Below are 20,607 nucleotides of genomic sequence, written 5' to 3'. Positions count from 1 at the left end.
CCCATAGTTGCGCCATGTTAAATTTTTTTTTTATATAAACTTTTGTTTTGTTTATTTAATATAATATAGATTGGGTTATCAAAAGGCGTAAAACTGTATAATGAATATAAAGCTGTATCGAAAGATTCCGATTATGTAAACCAGCTCATTAAATATATTTTATCAAAAATTCAAAATACAGAAGATATTTTGGTCGATTTTGAAAATTATTTTTATTTTTATTGTAATTTAACTTTTTCCAACTTTTACAAATTGTAACCTACGTGTGCCCGCTTGTTTAATAATAATAATTTTAAAAAAAATTAAATTACTCCAATCAAAAATGTTACTTAATAATAAGTTCTCGGAAATCGTCTATGTTCAAATATTAACAGAGAGATACATACCTAAAACGCTTTTTTGCCTAGTGACATTTGTCGCGTAATGGAGAGGGCTGAGAACTGCTGTGTATCTGTCCATTGCTATGACCAGTATTGAAAATATTGTAGATGTTGCCACGAATACGATCAGAGCTTTATTGATGGTCTTTATACCGGATACCAGTAAAGGACCGAGGACGGTCGATGACAGCAAATCGGAAGCAATTAAACTACCGACGAATCTGTATTATAAACATAAACAAACGTTAAATAATTAATATTCATCGTTTACGTAATAATTATAACAGTTACCATTAAATATGGTAAAATTGGTGAAAATAGTAAACACAAAATGTTAAATGACATGCATATTAAAAAAAAATCAAAATTGTAAAATTATTTATACCATCTCATTTACATACAATAATTATGAATTTATATATATCGTATACAAAATATACAACCTTGATTATAAATAACTGAGTTCAACAAATATTAATTTATTATATTTTGATCTTATAATTTATAAAACTATATAGGTACATACGTTAACTCATACTTTAATCAAATATGTAGAACCTTACACACTGTTATAATATTTTAATATTAGACTGACCTAGGTACTCAATAAAACTATATTTTGCATTAATCGTTAAATGATAAGTACGAACAAGAGTTTTGTTAATAATGGAAACTTTGCTAACATTTACAGTAGTAATAAATTATTATTTATTATTATATTATAAATATTTTTTTTATCAAATCCCGAATAACAATTTTAGAAGTTTAATTCAGAAAACATAATTAAACACACTGTACTTTGGATTTTTGACTAACTCCAGTCAGCACGTATTTAGTTTTAATAGGAAAAATATTTAAAATTTTTTTATGATATTATTAAAGTTGTATATAATTAGTTCATTAAAACGTGTATTAGGTTTTGAAGCTAATCAGAGGGGAAAAATAAAGAATCAAATTTAATAAATTATATATTTTAATGAACATTCATGGCCAAAACTCAATTATTTATCAATATAACCGTAATTTATCAATATGAGAGTCTTAATTTAAAATCTATATACTATAATATATAATATACAGTACAGAAGAAAATATTTAATTGTATTAATGTAATTCGTATGCAGCCATTGGAATATTATTATTTATTTCTATACACCAAAATTGAATTATAATATATTCTGGTATTTAACACGTGCAGTTATACTTTTACTAATTAAACCATAAAATGTTAGCTAGATATAATGAACACTAGAATAGCATCGTTTGACTCTGTTTAATTAAAATAACAATTGTACAAAGTAAGCAACTTGACCTGTTTGATGGAGATCTGAGTGAAGGCTTCTTGTAGAACATAACTAGTACAACAATGTTTAAAAAAGCTCCAAGTACGGCTAAAAACCCAACGCACGTAATTTTGACCACTGTAACAAAAATAAAAACAAACCTATAATAATTATTTTTAATAATAATTATGATACAGAACAAATACAATCAAATATATAGCAAATATATAAACCACACAATATATTCGTCATATTTTTCTTCCAAATCAAAATTATTTATACACATTTTTGAGTGGAGAATAAACACAGTAAATTTATTTAAACTCAAAATATTTGCTCAGTACCGATAAAACATTCATAGAAAACAGTATTGGAAAAATCCTAAATATTGTATAATAGTTAAGAAATGTATACAAATCATTCGTACCTATCTCAATTGATAAATTCAAACAATTAACCATACCTAACTGGTGTGTGTGTGCAATTTTCTACATATTATATATTTTCACTGTCTAACTTAGTCTCGCTGAAGAACGTCAATGTCCTATAGATAAATTAATCAACATTTAACATGTTATAAATTAATTATACATTGAATTATATTCAATGGGATGCCTAACTAATTTTTAATAATTATATAAAATTCACGAAAAATAATTTATAAATGATAGTATTTTTTATAATAATGATGAATAATAAATAAAAAAGAGAGATAAATCCAGGGCACGGGAAATGACAAAAAAACAAAGAAATGGGAAGTAGTTAAATATAATACATAGTAGGTATATCCAACTCATATTTTACTCGCTATTATAATGTTCCCTCTTATCGAAATCCAATCAGCTAAACTGCTTGATTTTTAATTCCCGTTCAAAAGTGAAATCTTGTTTTTTATTATCCATCGACACTAAGAAAATCATGTTAAATGCTCAGCTATTTTGACCTAATTCAAAAATATATTTTTTCTGATTCATCTTCCTATATTTACATTTCCGACAACACATCACCTACATAATCGTGTTCAACCCTCATCTATTTTGACCTAAATCAAAAAAAATTTTTTTCCTGATGCATCTTCCTATATTTACGTTTCCGACAACACGTCACCTACATTATACAGTAGCGTTGAAACTAACTGAAAATGTCAAATATTCAAACCAAACAAAATGTCTATATGATCGATTCTAAAATTCGTTTTTGTTTTTAACAAAGAACATTAATAAAAGTTAAACTAAACTAAGTGTAAATACACTGTATTTTGTTATTTTTGTCATAATATTATAGAATTAGAATTTTTTTAAGGTTTTTATAACTAAAAAAAAATATATATTTGGATTAGAAAATCTAAATAATTAGATTCGGTTAGGGTTTGAATGAAAATCTGCAAGTCCAAATCGATTAGATTTCGTTAAATTTTAAAAAAGCTTGTCTCCAAAATTCAGGTTTTATAAATTCACTAATGTGCATTCTTAATTTATATAATATGACCTTACCATTGTGCCAGTCCTGGTCAACGTGCATAATGATTCATCCGTGGCCAGTGGATGGTACTCGGCATTTTAACTACTCGAAATCCTGCATCGATGATACCCTCTCCATGACTTTAAATTGCAGGTACCTATAATTAGTAGAATACAAATATGCATAAGTTTATCTAATAATAGTATTACAATTAATCATGAGAATTGGGGTTTTTTTTAGTGTGCAATGAGACACATTTTGTGCAGTATTAAAAGAATTTGAGGATGATATATTTTATTGTATATTATAAAACAATAATTAAGTGAACTTCAAAAAAAAAATTTGTTTACATTATTCATTATTATACTATTTTTTTTAAAAATTTTTTTTAAAACAAAAAAAATATCTACCACCTTCTAGCACATTCTTGTGGTGGTGGTAGAGAGTTATATAATATCATAATATGAACTATTTAATTATAAATAAGAAAAGCGGACAAGAACTGAGTAATAAATTTATACAATTAGAATACTTATAACTAATTATTAAATTACAACAGCTAAATATAATTCCTTATTATTTATTCAAGTATTGAAAATTATAACCAAATCTGAATTTTTTTTTTCATTTGTATAGTTAAACGATTCTTTTTTGTATAGAATATGCCCCCTTTTATATTTACTGGCATTAAGTTGTAGTTTTTTGGACCTAGATAATCTATGCATTTTTGACCAAACGCTTTTCTAGAACACTCCATTCTGACATCAAATGCCCTATTTTCTCTTTTAATTATTACTTTTTTCATATCCAGAAAGTATTAAAAGTTTTTAGTTATATTACATACATACAATAGTTATTTTTTTATACACAGACTCAACTGGTAGCACATCCAATAACTTAAAGTTTTCTTTAGTTGAACCAATTAAAGTATTTTTACTTAAACATATCCTAATAATTTTACTTTGTTAAAGTTGTAGTGGTCTAGATGCATTTTGATTCAGTCCAAATTATCATTTTGACTATTATTTAATGTAGTTTTGAAAATTATACTACAAAACTTATAAATAAATTAGGTACCTACCTAGTTAATTGATTGTTTTTATTTTTATAAACAGTTATTACTACAAATTAGTAATTACCTATTTCAAGTAAATATTACTTAGTAAGTATTATTACCTATATTTACACACAAAATTATTAAATTATTATTTACAAATTTACAATAAAAATAATACATTAATATAAATTGATTTATTTGGTATATCATGAGAGAGTCGGGATTTATATGTTTTTACATATCGTTTCTGAGTACCTATATGCAGTCTTATGAAAGTAAAAAATGTAGGCAGTAGGTTAGTAGGTACTAAGTAGTATAGCCGGCACAGTTCGCAAGAGCGGCTCCAGAGACATAATTAGGGGTGACCAAGTCATAATTTTCAGAAAATGTCGATGATTTTTTTTTTTGTAATTTTGTTCTTAACAGTATAAAATTGTTTAGAAATACAGCTTGGGGGTGGGGGGCCTTGTAATCGCCCCTGACAGTTCAACAGATATTAGTTTGTAGGGTTTGGTGTGCGTAGACAAATTCCCTGCTATAACCCAAGAGCGGTAATAAGTTTGTGCAGTCAGAAAAAATCATTAAAAAAAACACCGAATTAAGAATGATTGTGTATTGTGAATGTCGGAGGATAATAATATAATTGATATCGTAAAATGACAATATAATACGCCATACAATACTAATCATTAGAATAATAGCCAATATAGGTTCATAAGTTTTTAATTGTTACACAAAAGGTTACAACAAGTAGGCATGTACGTAACTATTCAGTATTTTCTATTATGTAGTAATGAGGAACATTAAAAATTATAACGTTATTCAAACGTCGGTGAGTTACTTCATTATTTTTAACCACAGGGATGGTTGCGTAAAAGTAAAATAGTGAATTTAAAACAACTATCGTACTTAAAAAACGATTTTGAACGTAAATTTATAAACAAAATTTTAAGTTTAAAAACTTACAATATGTTATTCTTAAACATATTATTCAACAGACACACTTTTTCATAAAAACTTCATATTGACTTTTTATAGTTGAAAAAGTTATAGATTGTTGTTTATGTGTACTCCAGTACAATAATAAAATAGAGTAAAGTAAATTAATAAACTTCGCTACCTACTTACTTCTGTTATACCTACAATGCATCTCTAATAATTTTCGTTTATATTTCCAACGGCCTACCAATATTTTTTATCGTCGTTGTTTATAGTGCAAAAAGTACTAGTGGTAATTTAAGAAACAGTTAAACACGCAGCTTTTGACCTTTATGCAAATTTATATAAACTACGAATTTTATTCGTAATAATAGTGGTTTGATTTTTATACAATAAAATTTAGAATATTATTTGTATTTATTTTTATAGTATTTTAATTGCATTAAATACTATTTAAATATAACTGCACACTCATAGAATGTTATTAATATAATTAATGTATAGATTTCACATTAAAACTAAAAAAAAAAAATATATAAAATATAAACAAATATTACCTAACATAGAAATGTATTGATAAACATGAGCTTGTTATGACCCCGTAGCACCAATGGGAGTAACCACCGAAAAAATTCGCTCAATGCTCCCTATAGTTGACATACAGTCCTTTTTTTTGTTAGATTATAGATAGATCAAGGTTAATTACTAAATAATACTTTGTATATTTTACCATCATAAATTAATAAAAAACTTTTTAATCATATTATTAAAGATAATAAACTATATTTTAGATTCTGTGCGGAGCGACAAATGTATTATTTTACAAAGATTTGTGTATTTTTTAAAAATTTTTTTTGTGCCTGTCATCACCTTTTAAGACAGCAAAAGTACTTGGATTTTCTTCAACAGTATCTTTTCTGATAGGAAAATGAATCTAGTTGGTACTTTAAACAGTCAAAAATAAAAATGTCCAGTATTTTTCAAAAGCTACGTAAAAAAACAAAAGAAAAATTAAGATAAACGGGAATTTTTGTGTAAAATCGATTTTAGTTTTTGGTGTAGGTAACTCTAAAACAAATGATACATGAAATTTTGACTGAATGTTTATATTTTCATTTTTTATACACCATGACATTTTCAAAATATTTTGAGCTGTTTACGGTTATTTTCAGTTTCCATTTTTTTTAGTTTTTTGTTAAATTTTATTTGCTGGGTAAAAAAGCTTGAAATTTTAAAAGAAGGCTCTTAACTTATTATTTAAAATTCAAACGAAAAATGTTAAAAATCCATGATCACAATATTTTTTTTTAAACATTTATAGTTCAAATATTGACAAAATACGTAAAATTCACGAAAATGTGCAAATTATTTTGAATTCGAAATTCATAAAAAATATTCTATTTAAATCTAAGATTTTAAAATTTAACACAAGATTCCTCAAAAGTGTATGTCTACAAGTAAATCAAATTTATTTTTTATGAGCGTTTGAATTTCATATTTTTACATGATTGGATATTTACTGGATTTTTCATGTAGCGAGAAACTTTTGTTATTTTGTTGTAATTCAAAAACAAATAACTGTAGATACATTAAAATTTTACTGAATGTAAAATAAAATTTTGAAAATATTTTGACTCTTTTTGAGCTTATTGCAGACATTATCAGTTTTCAATTTTTTTAGTGTTTTTTCTATAATTGTCATTAAAATTTTATTTGTTGGGTAAAAATGCGTGAAAATTTAATGCAAGGCTCCTGATATATCGTTACATTAGCAGTTGAAAAATATTAAAAATACATAGACACATATTTTTTATAAGCATTTAAAGTTCAGATTTTGACAAAATTTATCCAATTTAAAATTTAATAATTATTTTATAGTTTTAAATTTATAAAATGTTCAACTTTTATAGCTAAGGATTAAAAATTTTAAAACAAATTCCGCGTAAATAGGTAATATGTAAATTACTTAATTCACAATAATATCATCTAATATACTTAGTAATATCATAGGCTGACCGTTTTCGCTCAGAATCTTTTTTCTTATACAATGATATTATATCATTGAATTTAAATTTAATCCCATCCATTACAGACTCACTTGTAACCTACTGTAAAGCAGAGTGATACTCACTTGCCCACCTTTTTATTATAAACAACACATTTCTGGCCTCTTCTTATTTTATTTATTAAAGAGTTAAAGACCGATGTTTGTCAAAAATGCTTGATTATAAATATATTTAAATAATCAACATCACTTCAATCAGATTTTCAATTTATAGCCCAATGAACCAAATTAATGAAAACTCCTATAGTTTTAAATTCATTTGGAAATTAAAGAGATTTTTTAAATAAAAATTTAATACTGAAATAATCTCAAAGTAATATAAGAGTTATAAGCTTATAAGTTTATAACATTTGACTAGATATTATATTATTTTATATTTAAAGTAGAATCTACATTGTAAATAAGACAAACATCAAATTTAATGTTTTGAATAAAAAAATAAAACAATATTAATATAATCATTTATTAATTCATATTATTTGATTGCTATCATCGCTATGACAATTATTTTAATAATAATATTACATAAATAATTGTGCGTTTATGCATATTACTCAAATTATAGTAAATAAATTCATAATATTAATTAAATAAAATATCCATAAAAAACAAACATTTCCAATACATTAGAGAACTTTAAAAAGTTATCTATAATTATAATAGTATATAATAACCTGAATAAAATTGTCTGCGAATTAAATTGTAATTTTTACTATACAGTAATATTGTTTATTACATTAATTTTAGGTCTCTATATTATATTATTTTACTCTGCATTAGTAACGTACCATAATTATGCCTTCTATGTCGGCTGTCCATCTGTCGCGACGGTCGTTGCCATAGTTACCAATATCCGGTGACGCTTGAGTAAGGGTGTAGATAGATTTCCCCCTAGCTCTTGAGAATATTTATCCTTTTTATGTCAGAAATTTTCCTAAAACAATCAGAAAACCATAAACTTTAGCATTGAGCTTAAAATGCAATCTATATACTCAATACCTAGTCCTTTCATTTTTTTATTTTATAAAAAGGTACAATATATTAAAAATTATATTGAAAAAAACTGTGTAATAATCTATTCATACTATTTTCACGGGAATTATTCAGATGTTAATAATATTTTTAAGTTTCTATAATCTATGGGCTATGTTTGCACATTAAATTAGTTAAATTGTTGTTCTTATTTCAAACAATAATAACTATAGAGAGTGGATTAGTATATTCACTTGCATATTTATTCAGGCTAATCGACAATCGTGTGACATGTTAGGTAAGCACATTTTTATTCTTTTCATGGCATAGAGATTTAAAAATATTTAACTTTTTTGGTGCATATTAAATTTTGAACTTTTATATATTTTCTAGACATTTTCGAAAAATTTCAAAGAATTATTTTCAACATGAAACAAAAATTATTACTCTCCTTGAATATTGATCTTATATTTTTCGATAAAAATCGAAAATTAATTTATATATGTCCCTACGTCATGTACCCTGATATCCAGTTCCGACACCCAGTTACGATATCTATAAATGGTATTTAGCTATCAGTGTAGGCATTGGTGCAACTAGGGAGGTGCAAAAGGGTCTTTAGCACCCCAAGTTCTTATTAAAGCATTAAATCCCCCTTGTTTTTGCATTATTATAGTGAAATACATTTTATGTTTTTAAATATATATCACCCCATGTTTTAGAAGTTTAGTTGCGCCTATGGGCACATGATAAAATAAGAAAACGTCAGATCTCGGACCATTGATAATACTGTATAAGTTGCGTCAAAATATTTTACATGACGTTCACGCGTTTATCGTTATCGTCACATGTCGAGATTTTTTTAAAAATGTCTGAAAGATAAACCTTCGTTATCAAATATTCTTCGTAGTTGTGATTTTGGGGAAACTGTCTTTTCAACTGATGGTCAAATTCTATTATGCAAGTTAGATGAAGCGAAAGTTTACCACGATAAACGCGCTATTCAATTACACAATATTATATACAATTTTTTTTTTGATGATCGTTGAGTGCATATTATTATTTTTATTTTTAGATTCTGAGCGAACCGATGAATGTATTGGTTTTACAATTATGTGTGCTTTTTACACGTATGTATAAATTATGAAACAATGTTTTGATTTTTAACAACTTTGAGGGGGATTTATAAAAAATGTTAATACAAGGGTTCTTGTAGGTCATAGCTATTCCATAATGTAAACAAAAAGTATAAAAATATATAAACATATTTTTATAAAAAACTAGATATTTAATCGAAGAATTTGTTTAATTTTAGTTATTTTTTTGTAATTTAAAAATACTATTTGTGGGTACTTGAAACTCTTAAAGTATGTTATTGTATTTTAAACACCCGATGTCATTTTCAAATGCAATGATTTAGTCAAAGATTAATTCAATCTACTATATAACTATTAGTAAAATAAATTACTTTAATAGCAATAATATCATAAAATATACATCTTAGTAATTACTAATTACGCTGACAGACTGTCTTTGCTCAGAATTGTTTTCGTATGCAATGATTTATCATTGAATTCAAATACAACAGATCGATTACAGTGAACCACTCTAACCTAACCTAACCTACAACTGTACAGTATAACAGAACCCACTTTCCCGCACCTTTGTGTACATATAATATATTTATGCATATTAAAACATTTTCAGTGCATATTTAGCTGGAGTTAGTGCACATAAATCCACGCTATATTAATTCCTCTATAGTATAAATTGTGTAGAACTTTAATAGGGTTCGACCATTCAGACACGGATTTAATGGAGACGGGTAAATTTCTCTTCCGCTAGCAAAAAAAGAAAATGTTTTAATAAATTATAAGTTATAATTTATTAAAACATTGATACGTATATACTATATAGTATACGTATATAATTTATATATTATGTAGGTATTGTATACGTTTAATATCTCATAACATAATATATTGTTGAGTAGATAAAATTACAATTTACTCTCTTTTCGTCTACAGTTAGCCACTACTTCATTCAATGCCACGTTAAATTCAGTAAAAGTAATAATATTTGACCTGGTAATCTTTTGACCTATTTCCAAGATTCTCTTATAATATTGTTTTTATTAAAATTAGGTAAATAGATTAGATCATCTACCTAATATTATTTCATACCTACTTCAACTATATTTAATAAGTAGGTAGGTATAGCAACCAGTATTTATTATGCGTTGTTAGGATGTGTTTACCATTATAGAACCTATTACCTAATGTAAATTTGAGAACATTCAATTGTATTCAACAATAAAACATTAATAATTATTGAACAATGGACATGTTTCATTTTGGACTCATAAATTGCGTAAAGAAACCAAGAAATTAGCATTCAGGCAGTGTAAACACGTATTTTATTAAGACTTTTAAATTAATAAATTCCAACAAAGGAAGTCCATTAATTAGTTACCTACTATAAAGCCATTGCTCTGTACGTCCATAATACTCAGAAAGTCACATAATATATTTTCGTTGCATGAACCGACTGGCCTTTAGTTCTCAAAGTACAACAAATATTAACATGTAAGCTATAGTCTTATTGAACGACGGAATTGACAAGTATATTAGTAATCACAATTATAACTATCGAGATGCACAAATTTGTAAAATCAATTAACAATTCAGCAATAAAGGGGAGAGCCGAAGAACATCTTATAAACCACCTCAACGAATCATAGTACCTTTATACATGTTTGCAGATAACCAGTGAAGATTCGCCAAGCATTCTCAACCCATTTATTTCATTTAATAATGAATTTAAGTAAATTCTATTTTTGGAATTTTTATGTAAGTATACCATATTTTCAACCTTTTAGGTTTAGATTTTTATTCCATTTAAAGAGTGTTCTGTGGTGAGACAACGTTTTTTTTAAAATGAGAACCAATTTATTTTCCTGTAAGCTATTATGCAGATACAACTACTCGTATTCTAAAATAAGGTCCTTGAATATACTTAGGAATTCCAAAAATCAGAATTGAAATATATTCATTATTAAAGGAAATAATGGGGGTGAGCATGCTTGGAGGATACCGAGTATAATATATATATTAAATCAAAAAGTTAAAAGGATACGAATTTTATTACTAGCGTATAAGTTGATATTTACTAGGATTGGATGTGTGTTTATTTTAGTTTTTGTATAACTATATTAATATCCTAATCGTTTTATACAAGAAAAATACAAGAACACGATAAACATGTGCACCGTTTATCAGATACTGAAATTACCAGTAACTTGAATATTTGAAACTTTGAGTAGGTATTACAATGTATACAAATAGATTCGTACATAAAGATGAACATGCAGATACTAAAATAAAATAGATAGCTTAAGTAGGTTACAAGGACAAATAAAGTATATGATAAATAAGTTACTAAGGCAATAATCGAGACACTAAACAAAACAAATTGTAAATAAATACCAAGCATAAATAATTATTCCTAAATTAACTATAGAATTTAACTTTATACAAAAATTTAATTTATGAAACTTAGAAATATCATAATCGATTATACTACTTGTGAGAGTGCTTTGTACAAAAAGAACGTCAAGTTCAAAAGCTAAAATACCTACTGAAACATACCTAATTAAAATTGAACAGCTATAGTTGTCTATTTTGTACTGAAAAAGTCTAAAACATTACTTTTCGAAACTTTCTTTTATATAGAATGAATATTTAAACATTTCAAGTCCACCATCAGGATTACGAAAATAAACAATCTCGGGTCACGATTTAGATATAATATTTATGTTATAACATTGGCCTTTATTAATAGATTGAAATAATGAAATTACTGTACCTTAGAAATGAAAAATAACTAGTTCAGATAACAATAAATAATAAAAATTATTGTTAATAATATAAAACTCCATGGTTATGATAATGAAACAATGATAAATTTAAAAACAACTCAATTAAAAAAAAATGTCAATAAACACAAAAAAGGTGGATAAGTGGATGTCGCTCTGCTGTACAGTAGGTTACAAGTGGGTCACTGTAATGGATGGTGTTAAATTTGAATTCAATGATATAATATCATTGTATAAGAAAAACGATTCTGAGCGAAAACGGTCAGTCAGCCTATGATATTACCAAGTATATTGGATGATATTATTGTGAATAAAGTAATTTATATATAACCTATTTACCTTGTTTTAAATTTTCAATCCTTAGCCATAAAAGTTAAACATTTTATGTAATATAATATACGTCTAATATTTATACATATTTTAACTATTAAGTATAAACACGAATATTGGATGTTTTTTGGTATATTTGAACGAAAGTGATGCCAATTCTAGATATAATATTGGACGAAAATTCCGCATCATATTACGCTGATAATTTGTTTCAATTCAATAAAATTAGTAAATTTGTCTTTGACGATACAATTTAAAATCTAATAAAATGTTATGGATTTATTTGAGAATAAAACTGGCGTACAACAAAAATTAATAAGCTTGCACCTTACCTTACAGAAACAAAAGTAACATCGGTTTTCTCTTGCAATCTATTTTATAGTAATTATAGTTATTAGAACATACTTAACTTTCACTTAATAATTATTGGTAATAATTTCATTGTATATTTTATCATATTTTAACATATTATACCGTGTGTCCGCGAAAACAGGGTACACTGTATAACTAAATTACCTATATTACTCAGTACCCTACGACCCTATACATATTTTTGAATTCTATTTGGGTGACACGAAACTAGACCATTGGATCATCAATCTCTCGCAGACAGAATTCTAAAATACATACAGAGTACTGAGTTAAATAGAGTACCCGGTTTTTGCGGACACAATATGGTATACGCTTTTGGTCTGAGTAAATTTTTTTCCAGCTAATCTTATTGCGAATAACAAACATTTAATTTAATTCCTAACAAATCGTAGCATGACTACAAGATATTTTTCCACTGCACTATACCCAAAAACATATTATCTATGAATCCTCAATTTTCCTTGCAGAGGAAAATTATCTAGTAGTATGCTACTTACAATATATACGAACGACATTTTTATTAAATACTTTATCAAAATGAAATACATATTTTACTGTTGTGTAATGCATACAAAATCCTAGCCCTAATAATAATAGTAACACCCATAGGTCGATCCATTAAATGTCTCGACGCGACGGCAAAATAACGCATGTGCAATTCTACTCAACAATACCTTTTCTATGATTATCTATTTTTCCAAACAATAGTATAGTATAGTATAGTATATTTTTCAATACTTATAAGTTAGAATTCCGGCAGAGTTATTGGTACGACAAAAAAATAATTTCGTATTAATATAATATACAATTTTAATGTATTCTACACAGATTTTTAACACAGTTATTTAGGTTGTTATGACTAAATATAAATTACAGGTGTAAAATGATATCAGATCTTAATAACTATTTTATTGCTGAATCCATTGACGAAAATATATTATATGAAAATCGGTCAAAAACTGGATTTGCATAAGGGTCATCCGCTTTATGCCTTTGATCTCATAGAGTAGATATATTTATTAATTATTATAGCTGATCCTGTACGGCGTTGCCCGTAACAAATTAAATAATGCCAATAGATTTACCCTGAGCACCTCTTTAAAATACAACATTTTAAAAATTGGCTTTGTGGTGCATACCCTCGGTCCTTGGGTATAGGGTTATACCTATGAACCAAATTTCAGGACCATGAATTCGATAGACTTTGCTGTAGTTTGCTTACATTCACACACACACACGCAAACATTGCCTTTTATTTATATACAGGGTGATTTACAAAGCATTCTTGCCCTCCTTTTTCTTCAATAATACAGTTATTATTCGAAATCACATTTTTAGAAATTTTAAATATACCTACTTAAAGACCTAATTTTCAAATGTTTGAGATTTTTTTTGCTAACTAAGGAGTTGTCCTTTGGAGATACAAACTTCTGTTTTTTGAATGAGAACCCCCATTTCTACTGCAAATTATTTAGTGGGAAACTTTTCTGAAAATGCTGACTATCAGAATCAAAATACATACGACTAGTTTTTGAGTTATTATTTTTGCGTACTAAAGGTAATAGGTTCATGATATGTAGCCTATGGTGATAAAACCGGAACCAGTGCCAATAAATTTAAAAATTCCATTAAATTGAGCTTTAATTTTGAAAATGTTACCGTTTAAAAGCACAAATTCCGCACTAAATAATAGTTTTATAGAAAATATTAATGCTCAATTTTTCTAGCTTATTCCACACACCTCCTTTAAAAACAACAAGTCAATAGACATCTAAATTTAGTTGTATGTCTAAAATATAAGACCTTTTTTATTAACTTGTAAAATCAGTATTTTTTATAAAAGTTAAGTAAAGTAAAACGAATATTTAGACATAAATTAACAAACGTATATGCGAAAATCAAGAGGGCTTAGCCCCCCCCCCCCCGTATCCCGTTAGCCCTTGCAAAAAAAAAGACAGTGTTTTATTTGTATGGGATCGAAGCCCCTCGCTCATATTGGTGTTAAAAATGTTAGCTCCCCCCCTTAAATTCGATTTTCACAGGTGTTAACGAATCAAAGTCCTCCTTTGTCACATTCTCATAAATTATTTATTAATTACATCATAATTACTTCGCCCATCTGATATTAAATATCTTAGGCCTTAGCCTATAGTATACTGAAATTACGTTTAACCTGGTCTTCTCATCATTAAGATAAGTGCAAGAAGTTGAACTGCAGATTTCACTTGTTAAGATACAATATGATAACATATCATTACATTTTTTAAGTTTATTTTGTATAAAACTCTACTAACACCACTGTAGGCCTATGACATTATAATCTTGAGTTCTGTAAAAACTCTCGTAACTTAACTATTCAAGCCTTCCGAATAACCGTAGTTCAACTCATAAAAATCCCTAAAATATCAACTCAAAATCTATTAAATCAATGAAACTGCTACACTTTTGCTTCATATACTTCTATGAAAAATATCAATCCAATTCCAACCAGCTTGTCAGTCATCTAACATAAAACACAATTTCCGAGAACACGTCCAGACGATTAAAACGGAGTTAGAGCTGTAACTCGAACATTTACATAGTTTAAAATCATTAGGTGTCTCAACAATGTGATTTAATTTCATATAATTTTCTTAGGTTTTTCATTAATATTATAGTTCATTAGTTTGATGTAAATAAATTACTTTTGTAAGTAAGTAGTATAAATTGTAATTTTTCAAAAATAAAGTTTATTAAAAATACGTTTAATAAATACAATATATTTACGTAAAATTACTATCCAATAAATAAGACAACATATAAAGTCCATTTTAAAAAAAGTTGGCAAGTAAGGTAGTACCTTAACCCGTCGATGGATAGTTCACATTTGAATTTTTCTGAAAAGCTCTCAAAATTACATCACTTTTATTACTGCTATAGCAGTAGTTTCTCTACTCATTAAAATGTGTGAAGTACATATTTTTATGCCAAAATATTTCAAATACTGCTAATAATTAAATGTAGTTTTTTAAAATAACTATATTTTTTACATTGTAAAAAAATTTTTATGATTTTGGAAATGTCATAGCGTATACTAAAATATAATAATATGAATTAAAATGTCAAATCCTCGCAAACATTGTTGAATTACAACCAAAAACTTAAGAATCATAACTCTTTGATAAAAAATTCCTATTTTGTCTACATTTTAACTTAAAATTGCTATTTTTTTATTATTGCGTGTCAGTATAAAAACTAGTTAGGAATATAGTTTTTATTTTTTAAGCTTTTGACCGAGCATAAAAATTGTTATCAATACTTTCAGAAAAAAAAGAGAAAAATTCATATGACTATAATTAGCTTTAAATTAGTATAAATATTTTAAATATGTTATTGAGTATAGGAAATTATAGTTTAAGGAACAGTGAAGTTTTCCAAAGTTTCTACGATTATTACTCTTTGAATTACATAAAAAAAAACTAATATCATGTAATTTTATGTGTGAATATCCAATTTAGTCGACATTTTAACTTCAAACTCTCATAATAAAAATACTGAATATTTATACTCAATTATTTTTTAAATCTAGTACAATTTTTTTTTTGACCAATGTAAATTTTTTTATTAATATTTAATTTAATATTCTATAAATAAATCAAAAATAAACCACACCATGTGTAGAAGATTTTCGTATAAATACTTAGTGCAAATTCCAAGTATGTACCGTTATTCGTTTATGAATTACAACAAAATATAAGAATTAATATAATAAAATTGTCAACAACAGGTAAAAAAATTCCAGTGTTTGCCTTTTTTTTTTCTTTTTTTGCCCTATTTTAAAGAATGTATACTGGGAATTTTTATTTTTGACCTTGCATTGTACCAACTAGTCACTAGATACACAATCCTATTAGAAAAGACATTGAAACATTTTTTCTACTATAAAAAGTATCTTCAGGTACAAATAAAAATAATATAAATATAAACACACATTGTTATAAGATCAATACATTCATCGTTCCACTCAAAATCTAAAATTATTATTTTAATAATAGTAGGAAGATACAGAAAGTGATTGTTAAAAATATAATATAGGTAATGTAATATTATACGAGTTTAAATATCAAACGGCACTTAGAATAGGCAATATTGATACATGCATGTCAATATTAAAAATATATAACACAATATGTATTATGCTGTGGGGGGAGGGGGGGGGGGGGGTATTAAAACGATTATGATTAAACGATTCTGTTCTACGAGAGAATAGGCACGTTCTACACATACCCTCGCGTCACCCTGATTCTCCTATGGCAGTATGTCGCGTGGGTACATGCAGAAAAACTGGTTTTTATGGAATGTTCTTCTCTCGTGGAACAGAACATAGAACTTAATTTACCATTGACTTTATTCACTATTTAAACATATAATATAATAAAGTTTATCATAAAACTGATTAAACATTCTGCAAATTATTAATATTATTATAATTAATACAATTCCGAGTCTAATACCTAAAATAACAAAATCAACAAAACAAAGTACGACTAGATTTGATTTTGTGCATATTTTTATGTCGCTAATAATAATTTTTGAACTAATTCTATTTTTTGTTAAAGCTACTTTGTTAAAAACAAGCATACCGTACATTTTACTATTTGATTACCAACTGTATAACATTACCGATAAAAATGTATGATTATATTATTATGAAATTGTTGTGTAACACTGATGATTTCAAAAAAAAAAATCACAATCTATACTGACGAAAAAAACATTTACATAAGCCACATTTTTCACTTCACTAAAAACATAAAAACTATTTAAACTGATTATAAACAATATAAAATAATGCAATACATTGGTAAAATGTATGGTTTCATTCATATACTAAATTATCGACGAAAACAGAACTTTGCACACAAACAATTGTATTAGAAAACTATATAAACTAATAAAATTAGGAAAAAGGCGTTTTTCAAAAAAAAGCCATACAACGGTTTTTTTACTGAAATTGCAACAGTAAATATACAGAATAAAATGTATATAATCAGTCAATAATTGATTTTCCCTATCTAAACTTATATTGTATATTTTTATAAACACAGATATTTTCAAAATCAAATACAATACTTAACAAATATAAGCCATAAAGAATAAACTGTATAAATTGGCCAATCGAAAACCTTTGATACCTAGTGGAAATTGTCACAAACAATAATTTACAGTACCAACTTAGGTATTTATTTATTTTTTGATAGGACCTTTTTATAATGTTCAATATTATAAATATTATTGTTATATCTATACAGACTACTGTAGCTATATTATAATATATATTTAAGAACAAAATGATTATTGTTCCTATAGCTGGGCAGTTGCCTGTAATATAATTAAATTAAATAAACATGTTACACAATGCAGGTACATAAATAAATATACCTATTCAATATTCATTAAATCTGAAACTATAATGATCAATAAAAAAAAAAATAATAATAATAATTTTACGAAATTATATTTAATGAGAACTAATAACATCCTTTAATATAATATTATAAGCAATAATCAACACAGTAATTGCTAAAAATAATTTTCACTATAGAGTTAGGTAATGTTTTGGATACAAAATTGTAACAGAGCTGGAACAATGATGAGTTCGAGTTCTGTTACTAATTGACTTAAGATGATAAACTTTGAACAACATTTAAAATAATAATATAATTATACATTTGACCCTTCATAAATAAAATAAGATAATTAGCATTTTAAATTCTAAAAAAGTCTTCTACAGGTAGTCTTATTTTGTTAATTTAGTTTCTTATTTTATATTTATCAAACAAAATACCATGATATAGTTTCATAATATTCATAACTCCAATTGATTAATAACTATACTAAACTATGAACTTCGTAAGTTATGAAGTTAATTAAGTTATTAATATTTCATGTATAACCAAATTAAATGAAATTATTTTCAACCACTTTTCTGTTATCTTGCGATATTTATATTATATTAGGTGTTTTAATCATATTTTAATTGATGAGCAACATGGATTCCGCCCGGGAAAATCTACCATCACTTGCAGTGTTATTTTTACGACGTTCATTGTCGAATGCCTCGAATCTGGTCATCAAGTCGATACCATAACAACGGATTTTAATAAGGCTTTTGACACTGTCAGTCACAATATATCAATAAACGAACTTGAAAGCATGGGAGTTGGTAACCCACTATTATCTTGGCTTAAATCTTACATAACTGGAAGAAACCAATTCGTATCGATACTGGGCTCCTCTTCAAAAACATTTGAAACAACTTCTGGCGTTCCCCAGGGCAGCCACCTAAGCCCATGACTATTTTCACTTTTTGTTAACTCTGTCTCCATACGACTTAACCAAGTAAAATGTTTGTTGTATGTGGATGATATAAAGATATTTCATAAAATTAGGTCCCCTTCAGATTCCACCCTACTTCAGAGTGAATTAGACATTTTTACAGAATGGGTCTCTCATTTAGGTTTAACCCTAAACCTTTCTAAGTGTAACGTTATTTCCTTCTCCAGATCTTTAACTCCAATTTTAACCACATACTTTCTTAACGGCACGGAACTTGAACGAGTTTCCTCCATTAATGACCTTGGTATAATTTACTCGCCTAATCTATATTTTAGCACTCACATAAATTCGATGGTTAATAGAGCACTTAAAGTCCTCGGGTTCATCATACGTAATACTAAATTATTTAAGTCGGTTGGATGCCTTTGTACTTTATACTATGCCCTTGTTCGCTCTCTTCTTGAATTTGGATCTGTGATCTGGCAACCGTATTTAGTCAAAGACCAGCTACGACTTGAACGCGTCCAAAATTAATTTCTTAACTTTATTGCCTTCAAAATGAACATTTATCACGAAAACCATGATTATTCCAACATAAGGCAAGCTTTGAACATCCCAACTCTTACCTCTCGTCGTACAAAGGCAGACTTAGACTTTCTAAATTCAATTCTAAGTGGTTCTTTGGACGTTCCTGATCTCCTTGCAGCCATACCATTTAGAGTTCCTTCTCATTCTTCCAGAAACCAATCACATTTTTATGTCCCAACCCACAAGACCTCGTATGGGCACAACCACATTCTACACCGCATGCTCAGAGCTGCGAACAACCATTAATCCTTAGGCAACTAATTATACTTCTACCTTTATAATTATACTATTTATCTATACTCTGAAATATTTATAATTTTATCTAAATTATTTATGTATCTAATTAATTATTTATGTATTCTACCTTACTGTACTTATACCATACCTATTTGTAATAATATGTAAAATTGCCGTTTCGGCGTTTAATAAACAATAATAATATAATAATAATAATAATAATTATAGATTATTATTATATTATATAAGACGACCAAATCTATTAAGTTAATGTATATATATTACCGAAACATCATCGTCGATGAAATAAAAGTTATAAGCCGGCCGTCAAACAGAAACTCACGGACGTGATCTTTCAAATAAAAAGTAAATATTTAAATGAATTAGTACCTATATCTGACCTGTAATTCTGTAATTTTTTATCATTTAGGTGAGCCATATCTTGCATAGAAAAGTAAGCGAGATAAACTAATACTAACATAATCTGAACTTGCAGATACACAAAATTAATTCAAAACGAAAGGTGATAAATATTTGAACATCATAAATTCATAAAAAAAAATATTTTTAAAAGGTTCCGATACTGAAAAATATATTCTGAAATATTCTCTAGATATAGGTATTATTACTAGTATTACCCATAGAGATAGAATGCATTTAAGAGAAAAATACAATTTAAACCACAGAGTTTACAGATTATCAAACGCAAATATTTATCATACGGTTATACC

At 26.7% G+C, this 20,607-nt stretch overlaps 1 protein-coding gene across 2 annotated transcripts in view; it reads right to left on the bottom strand.

The window, feature by feature from the left end:
* Nucleotides 1–20,607, bottom strand: part of LOC132941006 (D(4) dopamine receptor-like) — a 146,592-nt gene that overhangs the window by 119,151 nt on the left and 6,834 nt on the right. The window contains exons 2-5 of one of the 2 annotated variants that reach the window (XM_061008851.1): nucleotides 7,974–8,119; nucleotides 3,157–3,281; nucleotides 1,693–1,801; nucleotides 387–601 (exon numbers count right to left, since the gene is read on the bottom strand). In XM_061008851.1, coding sequence (XP_060864834.1) covers nucleotides 387–601; nucleotides 1,693–1,801; nucleotides 3,157–3,184 — 352 coding nt within the window. In that variant the 5' untranslated portion in view covers nucleotides 3,185–3,281; nucleotides 7,974–8,119. The remainder of the gene's footprint in view (nucleotides 1–386; nucleotides 602–1,692; nucleotides 1,802–3,156; nucleotides 3,282–7,973; nucleotides 8,120–20,607) is intronic. The other variant, XM_061008852.1, reaches the window with a different exon arrangement.

The sequence above is a fragment of the Metopolophium dirhodum genome, chromosome 3 (genome assembly GCF_019925205.1).
Source record: "Metopolophium dirhodum isolate CAU chromosome 3, ASM1992520v1, whole genome shotgun sequence".
Classification (NCBI taxonomy): Eukaryota; Metazoa; Arthropoda; class Insecta; order Hemiptera; family Aphididae; genus Metopolophium; species Metopolophium dirhodum.
The sequence above is the reverse complement of the archived record's forward strand: the minus strand, read 5'-3'. Positions and strand labels throughout refer to the sequence as shown.